At 46.3% G+C, this 23,487-nt stretch overlaps 1 protein-coding gene across 3 annotated transcripts in view; it reads right to left on the bottom strand.

Moving 5' to 3' along the window:
• The window catches only part of rbms3 (RNA binding motif, single stranded interacting protein), a 206,999-nt gene that overhangs the window by 159,285 nt on the left and 24,227 nt on the right, over positions 1 to 23,487 (bottom strand). For all 3 annotated transcript variants that reach the window (XM_037473624.2, XM_062558354.1, XM_062558353.1), the window contains exon 3: positions 1,784 to 1,945. In XM_037473624.2, coding sequence (XP_037329521.2) covers positions 1,784 to 1,945 — 162 coding nt within the window. The remainder of the gene's footprint in view (positions 1 to 1,783; positions 1,946 to 23,487) is intronic.

Genomic DNA, 23,487 nt, shown 5'->3' with positions numbered 1-23,487 from the left:
TAGCTTTAGGGCAGGCAATAAAAACAACGACATAGACAGGCCAGTTGTTTCAGACGAGGGGAGACGCTGCATCGATTGGTTTGTTGATTGAGGGGATTGCCGTTCCACATACACCAAACTGTGATCTCAGCCCAGGACAAAGGGATGATAAAGGGGGAGAAGTGGCTTTCTGTGGCAGAGAAATGAAAGCTGCTGAAAGGAAAACAGGGCATTTTAAGCCAGCGGAGTCGGCTACGGCGTAAGACTGGAGGGTCAAGATGAGGGCAATCGTTTAATGACCCCGCAGTGATCTAAAGGCAAGACTGGGAAAAGAGAAAAGAGGCCAACTGAGAACCCAGTGGAAGTGGAGAAGGAAATATGGGGGAAAGGGAAGAAAGAGGTGAGTCTGCTGTGAATCTGAGTGGATCTGTTTCAAATCCATCCGGGAACTTTTTTTCTTGTCATTTGGCTGTTTGATACACCCATTGCTTGTATTCCCCGAGACAAAAGTCCAGTGCAACAGTCAAAACGGTGCATGGAATAGACAAAAAAAAAAAAAAAGAGTATGCCATGTGGGCGCAGACTGACTGTAACCTGAAGTAGCTCTCAGCTTGGCTTCATACACGCAGGTCAAAGAACCTGAGACGCTCCCATGCGCTGATGTGCTCCACAGAGGGGTGTGGCGGTAAAGACCAGACAGGACCACAATGTTCCAAAAAAACATGTGATGGGGGGGGCCCCCGCCGCAACTGGAACCAAAGCCGCAGCGTTTACGTCTGTCTTGTGGAATGTTCTCTATTGTTGCTTCCTGTTTTAGCACAACACCGCTTCTTACGACACACTGTAAGCAGAGCTCGTAGAAGCCATGACAGTGGAACACACACACACACATATATTGTCCTTTCTGCTCACTAAAAGGAGCCTCGGCCTGAATGACTGCGTACCGTTATATCACAGAAATAGCTTATAATAGCATAATAGCCCATAGAGAGGAGCCAACGCACAGTGATGATTATCCTATCTAAATGTAATCAAATGTCTTCTTTGCATGCAGGAGCTTCTGAGGAGCTTCAACATGTCACCAAGGAGGCAGCTGGGAATTCAAGTGGCGCGTATGTAATAGGAGAGAATATCAAAGTGTCGTAATGGAAATAAAAGAACGAGTGATTTGATGTGAAGCCTTGTAAACGTATTTATGAGAGGAAGAAATACAGGAGGTATTAAAAAAACGTGCCAAATCTTTGTTTCCAGCTCTGCGTCTGTGACATCAACATGACGATAATAAAATTCCTCAATTTGGCTCCAGTCTGGGTTCCAGTCACACCCCGAACGACGCATTAGAGAACCAGATCGCACCAATAAAGTCAAATCAAACGGATTCCGAACAGCAATTAATTTCAAGGATAATGACAAGGGAAGCCGTCCAAATGTGTCTCTACCTCAATTAGTCTCTCATTGCACTGTCGATGCAGGATGGATGAAAGAAAAACAAATTAAGTTGCAGGGAGGAGAGGCAGCAACAGAGAGAGAGAGAAAAAGAGAGAAAAGGACACGATAAACCAGAAAGAGGAGGGAGGAAGAGATAGTGAGGTGAAGTGCATACACAACGAGGGCTTGAGCATAAAGAGTGTGGGAAATAGAGAGATTAAAGGGACGCACGCAGTAGTGAAAGAAGGGGAGGGAGAATTTGCTTTGCGCCTAAGAGCTTTCCTGATAGTAACGGCTGCTAATGGAGAGAGAGAGAGAGCTATTCCAAATGAGAGCGAGACGTGGAGCAGAAGAGAAGAAGATGGGCTGTACTCACAGCTGTATCTGCCGGGCAGAAGGCGTAGATCTGGTAATGGTGGGGTTGTTGGTTGTGTGACAGGTGCTGCAGACTCGTACCGCCGCTCCAGACCCCCTGACCCCCACTGCTGCAGGTCACTGCTGCCTTACTGCTTTGACAACCTCTCACCGCTGCACTGGGCTGGTGGGGAAGGAAGGATGGGAACGAAGTGGGGAAGGGAAATGGACATGTGGGGGGTGTAAAGGTGGAACAAAAAAAAAGGTTAGTGTGGTTGAGAGCAATGAAGGAAACTTTATACCAGAGCATCAAGTTTGTTCTCACACTTTCTTCTCACTCCCTCCCTCTCCGCCAGGGCCAGATGTTGTGAACTCCCCCCCCCCCCCCTCCCTGTCACGGTTGAGATGTGTTCTCGCTGGAAAAAGTGCTGATTGGTTTTGATAAAATGCCTGGGATTACAGGCTGGCAGCGGGCTTCCCGGTGCGGCATTATGTGTGTCAACAGGGTCCAGGGAACACGGGGCTGAGCTTGCTGACAGGCGGGCTTAGACGCTCGGAGAAGGGTTACCGGAGCTGGCACGGATGTTGGAGCAGTGAGCCAAAAAAAAAAGATATTACGGGAAATCCAAATGCTGAACCGGGCCATTTTAAACAGGACACGGGGCAAAGACTAACTCTGGTTATCGGGGAAACTATGACACTATGCTCCTCAGCTCTATAACGCGGGCTAATGTTAGCTATGTGTTGCTATCCCGTCGTGTGTGACAGAAGCGCACACCTTAAACAGGGCTCTCAAGTGTCACGCATTGAGCTTACGCTATAATAACCATGCTTATCAATAACTGTCACATTAACCAACGTGGTTAGCTCCTGAGGCTAATGCTAATACCTGGGCACTATCAACAGTTTCCCCAAGAACACCGACTTTAAATCCATCACTGACCTTGGCTAGCAAGCTAACCCGGTTTCTTGCGCCATCACAACAGGAATCTCACTTTCAGTGTAACGTTAGTTTCAAATAACTTAACGTGCGCGCTGTGCAACGTTAAGTTCGCGCTGTGCAACGTTAAATTCTTCTTCTGGGAACTTGACCGCGAGGAATAAACCCAAAGCGCAGACACCCGCCTGCTGTTGAGATGGCGACACCTGCTGGCCGACTGTGACACTACGCGCATCCCAGCCCTGGAAAACAAAAACTGGTCTCAAAACTTTCTGCATTTTCCACTACTTTGACATAATGCAGAAAAAAAGATGACAAATGATTCAACAATTAAAAAAAATCCTCTTCAGTTGTTCCCCAGAGAGTTTAATACAATGAGTGAATTAAACAAGAAATGTAGAAAGTTACCCATAACTAACAATGAGGTTTCTATTAAACCGTGTATGCTGCTCTGATCTTTCTGATACAGATTACACTTGTACAATGTGATGCACCCTAAAGAACATTTCGCCGGGATTACATTGACATTTGTAAAAGACAAACCACCGTGAATGAAACACAGCTGTACGTCAGCGGTGAGCATTAACAGCCCCCTTCAGCCCCTTTTGGATTTTCACTGAGGTCTGAGGTCATCCCACACAGGGGATACTGAGGGGGGGGAGGCGCTGGCAGCAATGCAGACTCACAGCTGTACTTCGAAAGCTCGCCGGTTCTGTATTCTTCGTCACGAAAGATCCGGGTGGGGGTGGGACGAAAGCCAAAGTTGAGTCTAATACGCAAAATATACAACAATGGGCTTAAGGCCCATGTTAATATGAAACAGGAGGTGGCCTTCTCCCCACGCACCCCCCCAATGCAGGATAAATGCATTTATACACTGCAGCAGAGTCTGCATTGAGGAGCACGGAAGAGGCCCACCGGTGTAATAAAACCGGAGGGCCTGGGAAAAATGTGAAGCACTCATTTTGAATCACCGGCTTTTGAACAGCGTAAAGAAACGGAACCTTCAGTTGCAAGGATAACTAGTGTAAAGTCTGGGTCCGTAGAATTCTGTAAAATAACCGTACTTCTTGCATGCATTTGGGGTCTCGATCGCTAGTTTTAAGTTTTTTATGCATTATTTTCATTTAGTAAATGATGGTTCTAAAATGAACCATAGAGCAAGATATGCTTCAAAGAAACGGAACCTTCAGTTGCAAGGAAAACAATATATATATATATATATATATATATATATATTGTCCGACACATCAAATGAACCGAGAAGTTATTTTCTCGCAGGCCTTGCATGACAATTGTAGCCATCGGGTCAACATTTGAGAACTGTGTGTGGGCAGAATATATTGTACTATCAGCTGAATGCATCGCTGATGCAAGTTATTGAGCTCTAAAGAGACATTTCTCGCCCTATTATACCGCCGAAAGCACAAAGGAGCAGCCAAGACCAAGGTGCATTAAGCTGCACGGCAAAAGACGCTACTTTAATGGAACCTCGAGTCTCCATAAATTCACAGGTTTTAAATCTGCCCCGGGCCATGTGACGACCTCCGCCAGCCTTAAGAATGAAGATCATTCAGCCTAAGAGGAGGCGTTAGGACTAATGCCTCTATGCCCAGGTATTTTGTTAAAGACTTATCTCGAGGGAGAGATTCAATCATAGATCAAAGTTCTAAGTGATAAGCGAGTCATCCTAAGGCTGGCTTGCTGAGGGACAAGATACACTCACCGGCCACTTTATTAGGTACACCTGTCCAACTGCTCGTTAACACTTAATTTCTAAGCAGCCAATCACATGGCGGCAACTCAGTGCATTTAGGCATGTAGACATTGTCAAGACAATCTCCTGCAGTTCAAACCGAGCATCAGTATGGGGAAGAAAGGTGATTTGAGTGACTTTGAACGTGGCATGATTGTTGGTGCCAGAAGGGCTGGTCTGAGTATTTCAGAAACTGCTAATCTACTGGGATTTTCACGCACAACCATCTCTAGGGTTTACAGAGAATGGTCCGAAAAAGAAAAAACATCCAGTGAGCGGCAGTTCTGTGGGCGGAAATGCCTTGTTGATGCCAGAGGTCAGAGGAGAATGGCCAGACTGGTTCGAGCTGATAGAAGGGCAACAGTGACTCAAATAACCACCCGTTACAACCAAGGTGGGCATAAGAGCATCTCTGAACGCACAGTACGTCCAACTTTGAGGCAGATGGGCTACAGCAGCAGAAGACCACACCAGGTGCCACTCCTTTCAGCTAAGAACAGTAAACTGAGGCTACAATTTGCACAGGCTCATCGAAATTGGACAATAGAAGATTGGAAAAACGTTGCCTGGTCTGATGAGTCTCGATTTCTGCTGCGACATTTGGATGGTAGGGTCAGAATTTGGCGTCTACAACATGAAAGCATGGATCCATCCTGCCTTGTATCAACGGTTCAGGCTGGTGGTGGTGGTGTCATGGTGTGGGGAATATTTTCTTGGCACTCTTTGGGCCCCTTGGTACCAATTGAGCATCGTTGCAATGCCACAGCCTACCTGAGTATTGTTGCTGACCATGTCCATCCCTTTATGACCACAATGTACCCAACTTCTGATGGCTACTTTCAGCAGGATGAAGCGCCATGTCATAAAGCTGGAATCATCTCAGACTGGTTTCTTGAACATGACAATGAGTTCGCTGTACTCAAATGGCCTCCACAATCACCAGATCTCAATCCAATAGAGCATCTTTGGGATGTGGTGGAACGGGAGATTCGCATCATGGATGTGCAGCCGACAAATCTGCGGCAACTGTGTGATGCCATCATGTCAATATGGACCAAACTCCCTGAGGAATGCTTCCAGCACCTTGTTGAATCTATGCCACGAAGAATTGAGGCAGTTCTGAAGGCAAAAGGGGGTCCAACCCGTTACTAGCATGGGGTACCTAATAAAGTGGCCGGTGAGTGTATATCCGCCCTAGATACCACAGGGGCTGGGCTGTGTTTTAACATGAGGCCAGGATCCAGGGGTCTCGACATTCCTCGGCTGGAATGTGCAATTGGTCCCCGGACTCAGGTTCATTTCACAGACTTTCAGCGACTCGTCAGAGAGCTACACTCTCTCCATATTTCTCCATTTTATATAAGGGCCAATCGGATCGGGTTACACAAGGCTTTCCCTGCTCCGAGGGGAATGTTTTACATGCAGGCAAACAGATGTGTGCTGACAGTGATTTGCTCAAAATGTGAAGAAAGTCATTGTTTTCTCTGTGATTCACCCTTTCACAAGGGTAAATCACACCATTTGTTTGCTTGTGCTCTTGTGTATTTTCCCTTGTGGGGGGTGACTTCATGTGTTCTGCCCTCTGAGCATCGGTCTAAAAAACATTGATAGTGCAACTTGAGAGAGGGTAACTATAATGGCTTCAGTAACTTCTATTGCTACCCTTTGCCTGGCTTTGTGTTACTTTAATCATGCTGTTTGTATAGCCAATCCGGAACTGTCCCAAAACTAGTGTCAAGTCTGGTTATATAGAATTCTGTGAGAAAATAACCGTACTTCTTGCATGAGTTTGTGGTCTCGATCGCTAGTTTCAAGTTTTTAATGGATTATTATCATTTAGTAAATTATGGTTCTAAAATGATTAGACTAAAATGAACCATATAGCAAAATATACTTTGGGGCTTCTACTTCCATTCAATGGTTGAAAAGCTTAAAGATGGCGACTGTCAACTCGAGGCTTCAGGCCAGCAGGCCAATGGGTGACTGCGTCCACTTCATATATAACACCTACGCTTTGGCTTTGTGGAAAACCATCAACGAGGCACAAAAATGTGTGCGTGGATTGATGAGCACGCAGTTTATAGAACTCGGCCTCTTTCACGTCAGGCCGTAGCTCTCAGGCTGATTTCACCTGAAGCAAATAAGAGAACAGTATAGTTCTGGGTGTGAAATGGAATGTTTGCGATATTTGACTTCTTTGTGAAATCAAATCACGAAAGTATACATTGCCCAGTGCCCCCCCAGAAAAAACTATTTCCAAAAAATAAGATATCTAGGCTAAAAGAGCATTCAATCATCCTCTCTAAATGCATCCTGACATTTTTTTCAAAACATCTTCCCCGCGGCCGGATCACACATCGATATCCGTTCCAGCAAATTAATCTTCGATCATAACACATGCCACAAATAGAGGGATGTGCATTACTTTCCTCATACAGGAAATTCATTTGCCTCAACCGAGAAGAGCAATTCAACCACTCCGGCAAGCCAGGACGTTATCAGCACCATTTATTACTAAACACGCAAGTCGAGGAGGAATAACGCTTCACCTTCAGCTATGAAAAAGTAAGTGGAGGTTCTGGCTCCATTAATACGCTGAGATGAACCAGAGCGCGGCTCCTCTCCCGCGTCCATTCGTCAGCGTCTAAGTGATTCCCGTCGCTCTCTCTCTCCCTGATGACTTTGCCTGGTTGAGGCAACGAATTACACGTCTCTCCTGCGTCCAGCTACTCTTATAGAAATGACTTCTTTATTTAAACAAAAAAAGTGCAGCTTTCACATTTGCCATTGAATAAAATGAATAACTTACCAGATGAACTGCAAATGCATTGCTCTTGTAGATTACAGTAAATAAAATCTAGCCTGGTCTTGTCTTGATGGATAGTGTCAAGTCCTCGGAGATGGAAGTAAACCAAGTTCGATGGTAAAGTATTATAGATTATAATTTCTGGGGGGAAAAGAGGAGGAAAATGGTCTGCTCCTCATTCGCAAGAGTCATTTCTCTGTGAACACTGTGTGACCCCATAACTATGATGAAAGCCTCCCTTTGAGGTTTCCATCTAAAGAATAATATGGTCGTACTGAACCATTCACAGCTTTGCAGGATATATTACCGCCATAAGATCTATAACACAATAGAAGGAAACACACCGTGGAATGGTGTTGAGGAAGTAAACTGCGGCGTATTTCAGAGACACAGGATTACTTTTGGGTTACAGAAAGTTTAAATGGAATATGTCTTTTAGGCTCTCTGTAGATTCTATAGTCATATGGCTTCAGTTTGGTATTTTCACTTTCTTGATGAATGGACAACATGTTCTCCTTTGTTATCCGATTGGTGTCCGTTGTATCTTGATATTTTTTAAGTGTAACCTTTATCTAAAAGTTGTAACACCATTGATGACAGTCCCGTGACTTTTCTCCTTCCTCTGTGCATCCAATAACACTGCACTGTTATGAAGTGATCCTCCTGAATGGATCCATGAGTACCGCAGGGCACAAATGAGACTTTCCGGATCAAAACGTCTTCGATTCCCGTTGGTCCAACTGTTCCTTGTCTTGGGTTGTCTGCGTTTTTCCCCAAAAGACACTGTAGTCCTGCCATAAAGGCCATTTATTTTTCCTGTCATCTCCATATACCCATATCACACAAAGCACATGTGGAAAAACAGACAGTGCTCCAGTGCTTGGGCATAAAAGTGCCCCAAAAATCCCCATCAAATGAACAAAAATGAGCTCAGACAAATGACTGAATAACGCGCCCCAAAGCATATTTGAAATGAATGGTTTAAGGGTGGAGGCTTCAACGCAAGGACCCCGAAAGTCATCCCGGATGGCATTAGTTAGGGGATATTGTCTTCTAGAGGGCCCTCCACGCCTGGTTGCTCCGTTTGGCCGCCTATGAAAGAGATGCAGCTTTCCTTTGGCATCCCTGATGACTGACTTCCTGGAGGCTGTGTTGCGTGAAATGGCCTCCTCTGTACCAGCCACTCTCCTTTGCCAATCCTCATCCTCTCTCACACACACACACACACACACACACACACACGTCGGCTTCCCGCCACCATGCATGCGGGCTCTGACAGGCTCTCCACTGGCCAAACATCAGCAGACAGGGGTGCGAGCAGCGGTTCCACCTGCGATCCCCAAACAGCCATCTCTGTTCAGCCACCCTCATCCTTTCTCCAACGCTCGCCTACCAAGTTCAAGCGTAACCGAGGCAACGCAGTGGCAGGGGCAAGTGTGGATTCTGGCGCGTGGGAAGGCTTGACAGGTTCCCGGCTGCTCTCGGTTGAAAAGGAGGGGGGGGATGAGAGACTGAGCAGGTACCTCAACGCCTACTAGCGATGGGGCAGAAAGGGCCGGCGAGGCCACCTCAACACACTCTGGATCCGCCTCTCAGACCGGCTTCACTTCCTCCAAACAACCCTCTGAGGAAAACACTTGCGCAATCTTTGATGAGCGTCTGGAGGGACCCGGAGTAGGTGGTAACCAAGGCAACTGGGTCAGAGGGTTGACATTGTACGGCTGACAGACACTCACACAAGCGCGTGCGGCACTTTGCTTTCAGTCGGCTAAGTTAACAGGGTTGTGTGTGCGCCCCGAGGCCCTGACCCCAGCGTGACATAAAGCTGTGCTGGCCGTCACGGTTCGGAGCCTCTGCAGGGGAACTGAGCAGAACACATACAGCGCGCCATCCGCAAGTTGTACACCTCTGTATCCAGGTATTAGGTGGCACAATGCTTTGAAGGAGTGGGAAGATGGAAGTCGGATGTGAGTAGGAGGGCCCGGGGGGGGGGGGGGGGGCACGAAGTGTGAGAAGAGAGATATTCACTCCCTGACCTCTGAGAATCGTTGACAAACAGCACTGTGACCCTGCCACACTTTACCCACCACTTTCTGTGTCGGTGATCATTCTCTCCAAATATTTTTCTTGGCCTGACACGTGTTTATGCTCCGATGAGCGGGGAGCCGGAGGGCGTCTGCTGTGAGGCGGATGTAGAGCCTCACATTTGCATCTTGACATCCTATGTGAAAGCAGGGGGGGGGGATCTGATTACAAGTCAAGCTCCCTTTCCTGAAAGGGTCTGATTTTGATAACACCCCCACCAGGCAAAAGATACGCCCAAAGCCCCCCATGCTCCCTCGCCCACAGTCCAGCTGTGCTCGGATCAACGAGGAGAAGCAGCATCCACCTGGTCAGTGGAGCGGGTCATAACTTCTACACTGGGCAGCTTCAGGGGGACATGAAGGTGATCATATTGAGCAAAAATGATACTTTGGGAAAATGCTAATATTATTTAGTTAATTTGTAAAACAGACTGCTGCCGGTTCAAGCTTCCCAGATGTTAGAAAAACAAAACTACTTAGGGATGAAGTCAGAATTAAACAGTTATTATTTCTAGCTGTTAATTGGACCATCCAATGGTAAGTTGGAAAATGGAGTGTCATCCTCATTTTACAACACTATTTTTTATGTCACAATGTCGGCAGGAAAAAACTGGCATTCGATGTACAGAAAACAATTGTTTCCTAAAGAAATAGGAAAACCATGGCATTAAATAGGCAAACTGGCATCTGATGTAAGGTTTGGTAATGTTGGATATATCAGCTGTAGAGATGTTTGCCTTCTCTCCAAAGCACTGGCTCTATGAGGGACTCACACGGCTCAAAGCACACATTTTCTTTTGCAAAAAAAACAATGTTTCAAGAAATCATGAGCAAGTTACCCAAAGAAGGTATTATTTATAATTGTACAGCTTTTTTAAATGGACGCGTGTCTGCCAGGGACTTTGGACTACCTTTTCACATGAGGTAGAGGGTTTAGTTTCAGTCGTTTAGCGAAATTGCAAAAAAAAAAAAACTTGCCAACACCAAGAACACCTGACAAATGACTTGAACACAACACTTCAGGATGTAATGTGCAGCACTTCAACCCGTTAACAGCCATATAGAGACGGGCCGTTAATATCTACAGCTGAACTATGATTAAAGCTGTTTACCCACTGGGGCAGGTCTGAGTGGATCACACCTCCAGACAAATGCTTCCCGCTGACATTTCAGTCCTCTTCTTACGTAGGCCGATGCGTTTTATACACCCACCTCTCTGGCTCTGTCACTTTGTCTGTTCGCCTTGCTCCATCGCTGTCTCCCTCCGTCTCTCTCTCCCTCTTTCCATCCCCGTGTAAACTGCGGGGATGATGGATGCCTCGGATTGCCTGAGGCCTCCGAGTCCAGCACACTATATCCGGGCTGCTGCTTGGACCTCGGCGCCATTAAAACGCCTACACGGAGCAGGGATGGACACGCATGATGGCTAAGTGAGCGGTCAGAGGAAGCTGTGGTGGCGGAGAGCAGAACAACATGTGTTCGGCGCTCTTAATTAACACTAAATCAATAACAATCACTTACATTTGCTTAAGCGGTTAATTGTGGCGTGCTGGATTTTAACAGCCGACTCGCAGCGGGTCTTGTTATTTTAAAGTGCAAATTACTGGAAGCGGCGAGAAGTGTTTGGAAAACAAACATTTCTCATCGCCAAATTTACTTCTACTGCAATTTAGAATAAATGGCTATAAATGCACAACAGCTACAATAAAGAGTGACATCTTAACAGAAGATTAACCAACCAGTCAGCCAACAGTGGGATTTCTCTAACTGAATCAACTAACTGCGTGTTAGGACAGTTATTTCAGTCGGGAGAGTGAGAGCCTGGAGCCGTGCCACTGAAAAAGAAGTCACAGGCATGATGAAGAGATATTTTATCTTGACATTTGAGATGGTAATCGCACTGCCGTGGCTCCCACGTAGAAGCCGTGTAAAATGACAACAAAATGGTTTGCGGCACCACATGTATCCACACAGTGCGACTCGTGGCGGGACACTTAGGTCTGTCTGTGTTTTTGTCCGGAAAGAGGAGAAGGGGAGTAAGATGAGAGGAGATGAGCATGGCTTTGAGGTGACGCAGAGTCTTCAGTGGTGGTTTTGGTCTCGGGGGAAAGAGAGACTTTGCGTTGTGTCCTCTCTCTCTCTCTCTGTTCCCTCCATATGGGCCACTGGTTTGTCTCCCTGGGTGAAGTGGACTCCAGATGCCTATTGATGCTGCTCTTGCTGGGCCTGCACCCACTTTCCACCTCGAGGGAACCCGACACCCCCTTCAAAACGTCCACATCTGTCGGGTATGAGGCTGTGCATCAGCAGTGCAGGTACAAAGGAAAAGGTGTGGACTTCAATGGATGATGAAAGAAGAACAAAGGCAGCGGAGCATGACGCACAATCAAGAAGAAAGCTTCCACAAAATGGAAGTCACGTTACTCATATGACTGACAACCCCCAAAGGGTCAGGGTTCAAAGATGGACAGAATACTCCGTTCTCCTCTGCACAGTCCTCCTTCTTTTCTCCTCTCAGGCCTAAAACCTCTTTTCTGGGGTTAGTCGTGTCCTTCAGCTCCCCGCGGAGGCTGGAAATGAAGAATTAGAGACAAGACGGGGAGAAAACAAACCAAGTTGCAACCAAGTCGGCGGTCAATGCAGTCTTCCAATAACAACACTTCTTGATAAAAGTCTACTTTCTCTGCACAGTGTCTCCACACGAGGCTATCAGTTTTCTTTAAATTCAATAAAGTCTTCTCTCGCCGCTCGCATGAAAACTGTATATGAGAGCACAGTTTCCCATAAGAGGCCGCCTGCTGCAATAGGACCTGCTGAAACGCTGTGAGGAAGCAGATCGTTATTAAACCTTGGGCTCCGATTTGATTTCCACTAAAGAAGAACAAACGATTATCCCAGAGTAAAGGTGAATGAGTGTTTGAATCATACGTGACCATCATACGTGACCTTAATCATAAGTGACCTTGAGCCTGAGTGAACTCAAATGTTTTGACAGCCTTTTTGTATCTTGAAGACAATGTTTGGAGTCCTTTTCTTTTTTTCAATGCGTGGATGGAAAATACACAAAAGCTGACAGCAAACGTCTTCTGTTGGAGTTATTATTTTCCAGATGTTAGAGAGCAAGAGTTTACTTTCCTCACAGTGAACTTCATTGTCAAATTTAGAGAACGCTCATCGGTTTGTTTGAGTGTCATGGGGACGACACCTTTTGTTCCGTATCTCATGCTCAACACAAGTGAAAGGCGTGAATGTGAAATCCTGGATATTAAATGTTCATCTGAAACTTCCTGTAATTTCATAAGCTGCTTTTGGGAGAAATAATACTTTTGGCACCATTTTGAGAGCTTTGGTGGGAATATAGTGATTTAATCAAAAGCTTTTTTCCACAAAGTGTCACGTAAATGCACCACATGCTGTGCTCACCAGAGATCCTTAATTAGTTCATTTAAAAAAAGCTGACTAATTGACTTAGGACAACTTGGTCAACTAAGACCAAAACGACCGATTAGTTGAATATTGAATCCGTATTGAATATCTGCTCCTGATCGCCAATACTTCACCGCCCTAAAACTGGGCCAACGGGACTCTCTCCCTCTCTCACCATGTTTTGAACACATTGCATTAAAATATAAATCTAAAGAAAAAATTAAACATTGCCCCCCGACTATGTCTATGTATCGGGGAAGTTCATAAGGCGCCATGTCACTGTCAAGTCCATCTGCTGTGAAGCAGCAACGACCCACCAACGATGGGGCTTCATCCTTCTCCAGCACACACACTCAGGTTCCTCCTTCATTCAGAGATCTGGCCCCTGCTTTGCCCCCTCCCAAAAAAAAGAAGAAAAAAAAAAGCGCGATCCTGCCACTCTGCAGCCCAGTGGAGCATAAGCGGGGACGCGTGTCGAGTCATGAGCACATTCCAGCCCTCCTCTCGTCTGCTGACACGGGGACATGTCAGAACAGCGACTCTTGGCCCCCTGAGAAAGCAAGACATCCATACTGTCACTGTTTTGATAGCACTGTACTTTGACACCAAGGCACCAGCAGCTGTCAGATAACGCTGCTTCTCCTTTTTTGTGCACTATTGGTCCGCGAGGGAGAAATGCCGTTGTCAAGCCCCCGAAGCCAATTAGAAGTGCTGGTAGAGATTGATGGTCCGTGGTCCCTTCTTCTCCCTTAGCTGTAAAGCTGCTATCCAAACAAACAGTTTCTGGAAGATGCAGTTGAAAGCCCCAATGTGAGGAGGTAGCCGAGGTGATTAATTAAGTTAATAAAGAGGAAGCACTCGTGTGCCAGCCCTGCAGTGATGTATGGCAAAGGGAAGGTTTGCTGCTCACTGAGCTTTATCAAAAAAGTTTACAACTCAAGACAATTTGTTACGTTTAAAAGTGCCGATACCAGATTGGGAGCATTTGGATTGTCCATCAATGGCTCTAGATTCGAGGGGGGAGGGGCTCTACGGCTTTGACGCCTGCTGGCCAAACACCGTTCAGACGTCCATACTTTCTGTATAAATGCGATGTTATTGTATAGTATTATCTAGAGCAGTGATTCTCAACTAGTGGACCCGTTTTTAGTGGGTCGCGGGCCTTTGCATGGGAAAATATTCATCCTTTTTGATCCTGTGATTTTATTTTGAAGGGACCTTTTTAATGCAGCGGAGTGTCGTTTTTTTGCGGCTCGTCCATGTTTTCAGCAGCGTGTGCCAGGTTGGGTCAAACCATTCTGATATGGGGGAGACATTGGGTTTTTAGGATAATTAAACATCCTGAATATAAAATTAAGCGTATGAACTTGATTTTGAATAAATTTGAGATGTTGAGAATGTTCCTTGATTTGGGTCGCGGCTTGTCATTAAGGGGGGGTGGTGGGTCCCGGAGCCAGACCCAGTTGAGAACCACTGGTCTAGAGCACTTCTGTGTTTGAAGTGCCAACTATCTCCCGACATTTAGCCAGAACGTTTTCCAAACCACTGTCCTTCAGACTGTGCATGCAGGGGTGATGTTGAGATGGAAGTCGCCTAGCAGCTACCAACATGTTCCAGGCATCGTCATCCTAAAGTTTCGTGTCAGTGGTCAACGCACACCCTGTGTAAACAAAGGTGCTTTGAATGTTTGATCATTTCATCTCGACTACAATAATCTCAGATTAACACGTTACCCTGAGAGTTTAGCATAATCCAGTTGGTACATCATGTCGTGCAGTGTTGAGAAGAATGATGTGCCAGCTAATGAACATCACTTTTTGCTCCAGTCGTCATTTATCAGAGTACAAATGATTTGGTGCATTTCGCCAGCATCCAGCAAGCGGCCAAACTAACCATAAATCAGAAAACCCCCAGGAACACTGAGTCAGCTCAGAAACTTCATGATTAATGCTCGTGCAAGCCATCAATCTCACTAATTCCGTCAGAAAAGCAGCGAGGGCTTCCGAATCCACACCGCGAGTCTTCCATGAGTTCATGGGTCGAATGAACCCATCATTTGAGGTTTGGGTTTATGTGTCGTGGGCCAAGTTTTCCGTGGCGAGGTGCATTTTACTGCACTGTACAACACGAATCCTCTGGGGTGCAGAGAGGCCATGTAGGCAACTGCAGAGGGAGGATTACACTTTCCACATGCTCCACACCCTGTTTTATAGAGCCTCTAAAGCTGTGGGAAAGGGAGGTAGTGCGCTGCCAGACTGGGTTTAATTACTCATTGTACACATACATAGCAGGGATGTGTTTGTGCAGCAAGGAACAATACATATTGCAATAAGACTGCAAACCCTTCTGGGTCTCTGTGTTTTTCCATTTCACAGTATCATCCAAAGCAGACCACAAGGCACACGCGGACCTTTCTTAGCACATCCCGTCTCTCCGGCAGATGTATGAGAGCGATTTCTTTTGACAGCTCGGGCATGGAGATGGAGCTACGGGCTAAGAGACGTGACATGATCTAGTCAACATAGTCTGGGAGAAACAAAGAGCTCTTGCAGTGAGTTTTGTTGGCGATGTGACAGGTTAATCTGAGCCAAAAGAATTTGACAAGTGACAAACAGTAAGGCGTCAAAAAAACGAGGAGAGGTTTCCGGGTCCTTTATTCAAAGCTGTGTTTCCACCCTCCGACCCAGTGAAGGCAAGATTCCCATCTAATCACTTGGTTTATTAAAAAGATCTGTGTTGAGTCATTTGTCTTTAAAAATGGTGGAGGAGCTTAGTTGATCTTCATGAATCATGCTATGGCAGAGACATGGCCAGTGAGAGTGGTTTGGCCAAGAATATCAGGGGACAGAGTAGGATTTGTAATACCAAATCTCATCTTATCCCTCAGATGAATCTCTCTGAACAATCAACGATCTGCAGTGTTTTAACTTTCCTTCCTGACGTGCGCTCCAAAACGTTTAGAACCTCGAACGAAGAATGGAAAAGTTCTTTTGGCACCATCCATCATTTCTGGTGACGGCAACGTCCTGATTGGTGTAAATGTTGCTTTGTAGAATGCACTTATAACATAAACATAACCGTCACACAGTGTGGCATTTTGCTGAACCCCCCCCCCACAGTGATGGTATATGTGAAGGACTGCTTGACAAGTCAGCAGCTATTTGACAAGGGATTTGAGACACACGTCAGAAACACTATCCAAAAATGCAGTGTCTGCTCTCTGCTCTAGAAGTGTGACCTTGTGCAGCCAGATCACTTAGAAACACAGCAAAGCCAGAGAGCGCATTAACTCGCACCCGAGAAGCTCTCCGATGGGAAGCGTGTTCACCACACGGCCATCCGTCGGAGGCACAGAACCTCACACGTTGGCAACTAGCTCCCCCTGAAGGGCAAAGGTCGAAGAGAGCGGGATTTCAGGATTTAAGGTCACCATGTAAGGCGACCCGAGACATCCATCTAATCCTTGCTGCATAAGTGATAGAATCCCCGACCTCTACTACACCACACGGGGAAGCGCTTGAGCATCAAAGAGAGCAGCACAAACATTGTGAATCATTTAAGCAATGGCGGCGGGGAAAGGGGGTGGGGTCAAGGGAGAGGACAATGAAAAGGCCAGCAATTCAAAAGAAGACCAGCACACTCTGTAGTCCATAAGGTTTCTTTAGCAGAACATGGTTGGGACATTTAGCCTCGACAGAAAAGCATCAGGCGCACGAAAGGGGAGTTGAGGGCGAGGGGCCATGAACACCAACCTCCCGTACAGCCCTGAAACCTCCTGCTGTTGAGCGGGATGACTACAGATGACACGGACGCCTAATGTGGCTCTCATTAATGACATGCTACAGGCCGCAGGCTGAGGCAGGCCAAGCCCAAATTGAAAAGTGCTGAAGCATAACTGTGTCGGATGCCCGGTTCCCTCGCCCCGTAGTGCCACTGATTGAATTCCTGCCTCGCCCAGTGAAAGAATTCCTGAGCTTCCCGTATTTCCGTAACAAGCCGGTGGGTTTTGGCTGGTTGACTTTCTAACTAACCTGGCACACACTGTCAATGTGAAAAAACAGCCCACGATCAATGGCAGCTGTTGAGAAATTTAATTTGGTTTCAGTGGGCTTGAACTTTAAAAAGACATTCGGTCGCATTAACGCAGCTGAGTCGCTCTTTAATTTAACATAAACAGTCCGGTGGTAGTGACGCATGTTGATAATGGAGCACTGGGTAAAATGATTCATCTTTGGTACACTACATACATGACTACTAATTAAACAAATGCAGTAATGAAAAATTAGTTAATGCAGCTTTTGATATTTATTACAGTGAAACCCAGAATTGTGTTAAAACCAACAACCGATGATTATTGTATTTAGCATGTATCAGCGATATCGAAATGTACTATTCCACCCTCATCACCCAGATTTGTTCAGCTGTTTATGCCGTTCACACGTGAGCCAGGCCAAAGGTCAGGACGTGGAGTTATGGAGCTGTAACACCGAGAGAGCAGGCGAGAAACTGTTGACTTGATGCGTGAGACTGTGATGAGGAGGAGGGGGGGGGGGGGGCTGCAGCTGCTAATTAGAGGTGGATTCTAACACAAGAGCCTCATCTCCAGCATCGAGGGCCTTGTTAGCCGACAGTCGAACCCGAGTGCTCCGGCTGAGGGGCTGGCTGGCGGCTCCGCTGACATCGATAGGGGCTCCGCGGGAGGCTGAGGGAACAATGGCGTTGACAAGCGGTATCAGGCCTACCAGCATGAAGGCAGGGCACAACGATTCCATTTCCCAGCCAATTCCATTATCAGGGCACACAGACTTTACTAATGCCTGAAAAACAAACAATACACAAGCATCCTTCTAATTAAGCCCTTGAGTAGCGCTGCTTATTGCACCGGCATATCTCGTGTTGGACGCCTGCGAACAGGCTGATTGGATTCATCAGCACTTCTAATGTGCTCCGGTTTCCTCCCGTAGGCCTCCAGAAGACTTCAGGATTCAATGGGCCACTACATTTCATGTTTAAAAGCCCTCAGAGGCAGATTGGGGTGTTGAGGCTGTTTCTTCAGGAGTACACGCGATCGGACAACGGAGCGCGATGATGATGGGCAGAACGAGTGTGTCAAAAATAACAATCTCTATGTAGTGTGATTTCACACCATCAAACCCAGTTGTAGTGCAATGTTTGAAATATTACCGTATACCTAACCTCAACAAACCTCTAGTTGGTTTCTCTTTTTTATGCAAAAATAAACCAAGGGGTCATAAACAAGATGTGGATTCAATTCAAATTTTTATTACGTTCTTGAGGTTAAAAATCCTTCCAGAGAGGCTCTCTGTGTTTTCACAAAGATAAAGATTTAGATATTACAGACAAAAGATCAAGATAGAGAGCACGGGCACAGAAAGCCAAAAAAGTAAAGAAATAGTGAAATAGCCCAATATGGTCATTTAGAAATACGCTTAAAGGGAGGTGGACTCACAATACCCCGAGGTGATCGAAATTAATTAAATCTTGGACGGCAATGCACATTCACACTGTCCCCTCTTTTGGAATGAAGCAAATTAACACAGTAATAACCTAAGAGCTCTCTGAGCCTTTATGCCGTATTTGATGAGACGGGAGGTGGTGATACACACAGCAGCGAGGCCTTAGATCGGTCCGCCTTGTACCGTTTTGCTCCTTTCACTTTGACGGCCCTCTCCAGCACATTCCTTTCTAACACGGCAGAACACACCCCCTAATCCCAAGGCATTCCTTTGTGAAACAATAGAGGGTTGGATTGAATTGATCAACAAATTCAATATAATAAACAAAAGGACATGCCCGGATGAACAAGGCCCCCTTCAAAATAAAAGCAGGGTCAAAGGGAACTCAAAGAATACGTATTTACAGTACCAGTCAAAGGTTGGGACAGACTTTCTCATTAAATGAAATGAACATTCGACTGGTACTGTATATCCAAGTGTGTTGGTTATGACAAGACCATTCTTACTCCCCCCTCCTCCCACATAACTGACAGAGTCAAAAGGTAAGAATGTGTAGCCTGCTGCCACCAAGCCTTGTGAATGCATTAAAGTTAGAGTTTTAAAAAGGGGGGGCCTGGGCTAGCCGTGGGGGGGGGGTTGGTTGGCGACCCAAACCACGGATTCAGTCCGGCCGCACTAACAACTCATTACATGTATCGACCCCCCCGAGGTTCCTGCAGGCGCAGAACGCCTGTGTCAGAGACCGAGCAGGTTAGAGTGATTACGTGAAAGGTCGGGCTCTCTTTGCACCTCGGTAAAGGGGGAATGTGATAACAATACTGATCTCGCACCCCGGTCCGCACTGGCCATACCAAATGCTGCGCATTCCTCCCCCAAACAACGGAGGAGGTAGAGAAAGAGGCCGAACATACCAGAAACAAAAGAAAAACAATTAAATCAATCTGGGCAAGGTTTGCAATGCTATTATGGGCAGGCCTTTGAGCAGAGCATGAACGGGTCAGGGCGGGGTGATGGAAAGGGTGGGGGCGGGGCTTTTGGCTCCTCCACCTGTGGAGAGGTCCCAGCCTCTGGTGGCGTTGAGGCTGGGGCTGCACAGTATGGCCAAAAATCCATATCACCGTATTAAGAAAGATGCTGACGGTATTCCGGTACATGACGTATCGCTTTTTCAAGTAAACACAATAATTCATTGACCCTGAAAAGGACCGCCAGCTACCCGATCAGCTGTTGCGGGTTATTCATTGTCGGTATAAAGATATAACATGACATGACTCAATCTCAACACGCAAGACAAGTAGCTCCAACCACTGCTAAATTCTGCCAAAGAGCAACGTCAGTTGTTACGGCGTAACACCGCTATGAACAGTATAGAAGAGTATATAAGAGATCTTATACCGGTGCCCCGCGCAGCGAATCACAGACACGGCTCCAGGCCGAGCTGCTTTCTGGAGGCAGTACCGGCGTGGTACACATGGGAGGAGGGGGAGGGTTGGAGAGGGTAAACAGAGATAAGAAGGAGGGAGGAAGAGGACAATATCTTTATAACAGACAAGACAGAAATGCCCAGGATCGTGCCATGCCTCCCAAACGGTTTGAGATGTGCCGATGCCTGACCTGAGTGACAAAACCGACACGAAGCCCATGCAAAAACACACGCAGGCAAAAATAAAAATGTAATATTGGCCCCAACACGCATCGAGAGGCTCGGATTTGATTTCAAGCCAAACACAAGACAGACAGACCGACGGACTCGGTCTTCATTCCAGGACTCACATCCTGCAGCCTCCGTCTCAGACGGATTTAAAGAAAAAAAAAAAAGGGGGCAGCAGTAATTCCAACGCTCATTATTCTTCGTTAATGAAGAGAAAAGCACCCAGGGCTGGATCATATTTGCTGGTAACTAAAGTTTGGGAGACAATTAGCCCAGGTTGTTAAAATGAATCATTGTTACAGCTATAATCTGTGAGGCCAGCAGAAGCCCCAGCATTTACGGTTTGTTTATTTGAGCGCCTCTGTGGATATTGACCCGGCCCTGCTGTAAACAGTGGGATAAGGCCTTTCTACGATCGTTGGCTGGATTTACTTTGTGCACAGGGATGAAGCATCCAATCATGACCTAGATTAGACACACACAGAGAGGAAACACAGGCTCTCTGCCGTTAGTGATAACAAGTGCTTTATCTGGACAAACTTCTTTGTAATGTTATTTCAGTTGAATCATATGGTGATTGTGACAGTTTACCTCTTATGAGGATAATATAATACATGACTTCAGCCACTTACTTCTCCTTAGAGCAGCACATTAACATCAGATCTGTTGGGAAGCTCCATTTTGCCAGTCTTATTCCTCACAAACAAGCTGCAAGAAAGGTGCTTCTACGTGTCCCCAACCCCCCATTTTCTCCTACATCCAATACCCAGCTGAAGTTATTTGGTCAACACTCTTTTCTATTTGATAGGACTTGCGGAACGCCTTTTAGCAGCGATCAGAAAGTAATGGTCCCGGTCACGGCGCATGAAAAACACAATAAACAACCCGGCCCGTTTCACAGTAACACACACTAGCATCCCATCACTCACAGGTCTCCACTTTCTCCATCCACGGGGCGACCCCTCTCTTCAAAGACACGGTACAGCAGTTCCGATCACAATAAATATTTATGCTGTTACGCTCGGCTGATTATGGTCTGTAATTTGCATTAAACCTTTGTCTGTTTTTTGTTGGGAGACAGAGACACCTGAAAGACATTTGGCGGAGTGCTCGGCAGATACCGGCATGGACATCCCAAACCTGGGAAGGCGTGTGAACGTGCACACGATTTCTGGAAGCCGGGTTACGACTCAGAGGACTCTGGTACGAGCCGTGAATAAAACCCCACATTCTTTACAGAGAGCCTCTGCAGCAGGCTGACTAATGTAGAACGGATGTGCTTCATTATTCCCCTTTAAAACCAAATAAAGAAAGGTATCTATGTGTGAATTTCTCTTCACACTAATACATGGCTCTTTGGATGGCTATATGATAATCCCGGTATAATGAATGGCTCCTCTGGCGAGGGGTTGATTAATGCAGAGGCAGGCATTGGGCACATATGGATTTTAGTACTAAATATTTGATGCACATGGTAAACACACCTGTTCTCCCACGGTCATTAAAGAGACCACCCATACGGGTTTACAGTTTTGCCCTTTTTGTCTTTCCAGAAGCCTCAAATGAACAAGGAGAAGATAAGTGTTTGAAATGACTATTTAAAATGTTTAAACGAGTACACAAAACACTCAGATACCTGCCAAAATGACCACGTACCAACGGAATCATCGAGAGGAAAAAGAGGAAAGACCACATTGCCGGTCTTGTCTTTTTGCCTCTTACGTCTCAGCACTTTGATTCAACCTGTTGTTGAAAGGTGTCATACAAAATAAACATCCTTGCTTTTAAGGTACTTAAAGTAAATTGGGTCCTCTTGTGGCAAGGACAGCTCAGAATGAACTCCCATTAATACAAAGTGAAAAGACACATTAAAAGTATCTATGTGCAAAGGAAAAAAAATAATGTGGCCAGATTTTTGTTCAGAGCAAGATGATTATCATTAATAATTTAAATGACGTTAGATGGGCTCTAAACACAGTACAGCAAGGCTGCATATTTATGAACAAAACAACCTGTGCATCTTCATTTACCTGCTGGAAATCTGTCTCCCCCCCCCTCCATCCTGTCACCTCCCTGCCTCTCACCTCTCCATCACTCCCCCGTCTCCATCGGTTATCAGCGGCCCTTTTTAATAATGAACCCAACAGGTGTCTGCTTCATTAGGAAGGCAGGGGGGGCGAGAGGCCAGCGGGCCGCTGTGACCCTGCTGCACCGTCCTCATCGCGGATGTGGCACAGGAATTTTAATGGGAGAGCCACGCGGGCAGCCGATGCATGCCAATCCAAGCTGACCGACCCAACGTGAACGCGGCGAGTGTGCTGCGCCCCGGCGGTCTGTAATGAGCGCGGGGCGGGGGGTAATGACTGGGACCGCGAGCAGGAGAGCGATGGTGCAGCGATCAAGAGGGACAGCGCTGAGGTGCAGCTATTCTGGTGAGAGGGGAGGACAACGGACAGCCAGGGTAAGGAGGGCCTGCCCGCTTCTCCTACTAATGAAGCAGGAAAATACGAAAATGCATGTGCAAGATGGTGAAGATGCTGATGAAGTTTGTTTATTGTAATCTGAGACTAAAAACCCTGCTGGTGGACGTCTCCCTCAGGAGACAGAAGGAGCTGTACTTCCCGTCCCTTATACGGGGCCCATGAGTGTAAACTAGGTGAGAAGCCTTTAGAGCTCCTCTGCAGGGCGGGGTAATAAACGCCTCACTCTCTTCCTCCATGCTTAAACAGCCTGCCTTTGAGCTACACTTTATATCACCCATTTTAGAATTTCCAGCACACGTGATTTGTTGTGTATTCACCGCTGGGCCGCCGCACCTTCTTTTTTTTTGCTTTTCCCCGCCGCGGTAATTGCCCCGCCGACCTTGACGGCGATAGGATAAATGAAACATGTCCTCTGTCAAGACTCTGCCAATAGTAGCTCCCCAGAATTACCTCATTTCCTCTGTGATCTGGGTAAACATGTCTGATTCGGGGCATTCAGGCCGCCTATTCTGCTATACTTACCGCTACCATCTGAGAGAGCGCTGGGGCCCGCGCCTCACTGCGAGGAAAATAATAATACTGTATATGTTCCTATTATTGCCCTATAGCTCAATCCATTTGCACTATAAATTGAGCAGACCCCGCTTTCAGCCAAGAGCCAAACAGCTCCTGTGGGAAAAGGCTGAGGCTGTTTGATAAACCACAACACTTTTTTTTGTGGCGATTCTACAATCAGGAAGAAAAAAAAAGGCGAAAGGAGAAAGAAAGAAAGGAGACCAGTGCATCACAATTTTTAAAATTTTTGCAAGCCAAAGTGAAGTGTTAAATAAAGGGTGAGTTACAGCGAGAGTCTATTTAAGCAGAGACAAAACATTTCGGTAGGCCTGTTTGGTGCAGACGCTATAAGCACCTTGAATGATTAAGGAAATTAAGGAAAAAGTCACAATTATTATGTAAGAGGCTGTTCAAAATACAGGATCATCAGCTTGCCTTCACCAAGTGCTGGATTTACAAATCCAAATAAAGATGTTTTTCTATTTTGCCTCATGTCTGGATACCATTGCATTAGTGCTAAAACCCTGGGAGGTTTTTCACTCTACATA

Source organism: Pungitius pungitius, chromosome 17 (assembly GCF_949316345.1).
Source record: "Pungitius pungitius chromosome 17, fPunPun2.1, whole genome shotgun sequence".
Lineage (NCBI taxonomy): Eukaryota > Metazoa > Chordata > Actinopteri > Perciformes > Gasterosteidae > Pungitius > Pungitius pungitius.
This window is presented reverse-complemented; position numbering and strand designations above follow the sequence as displayed.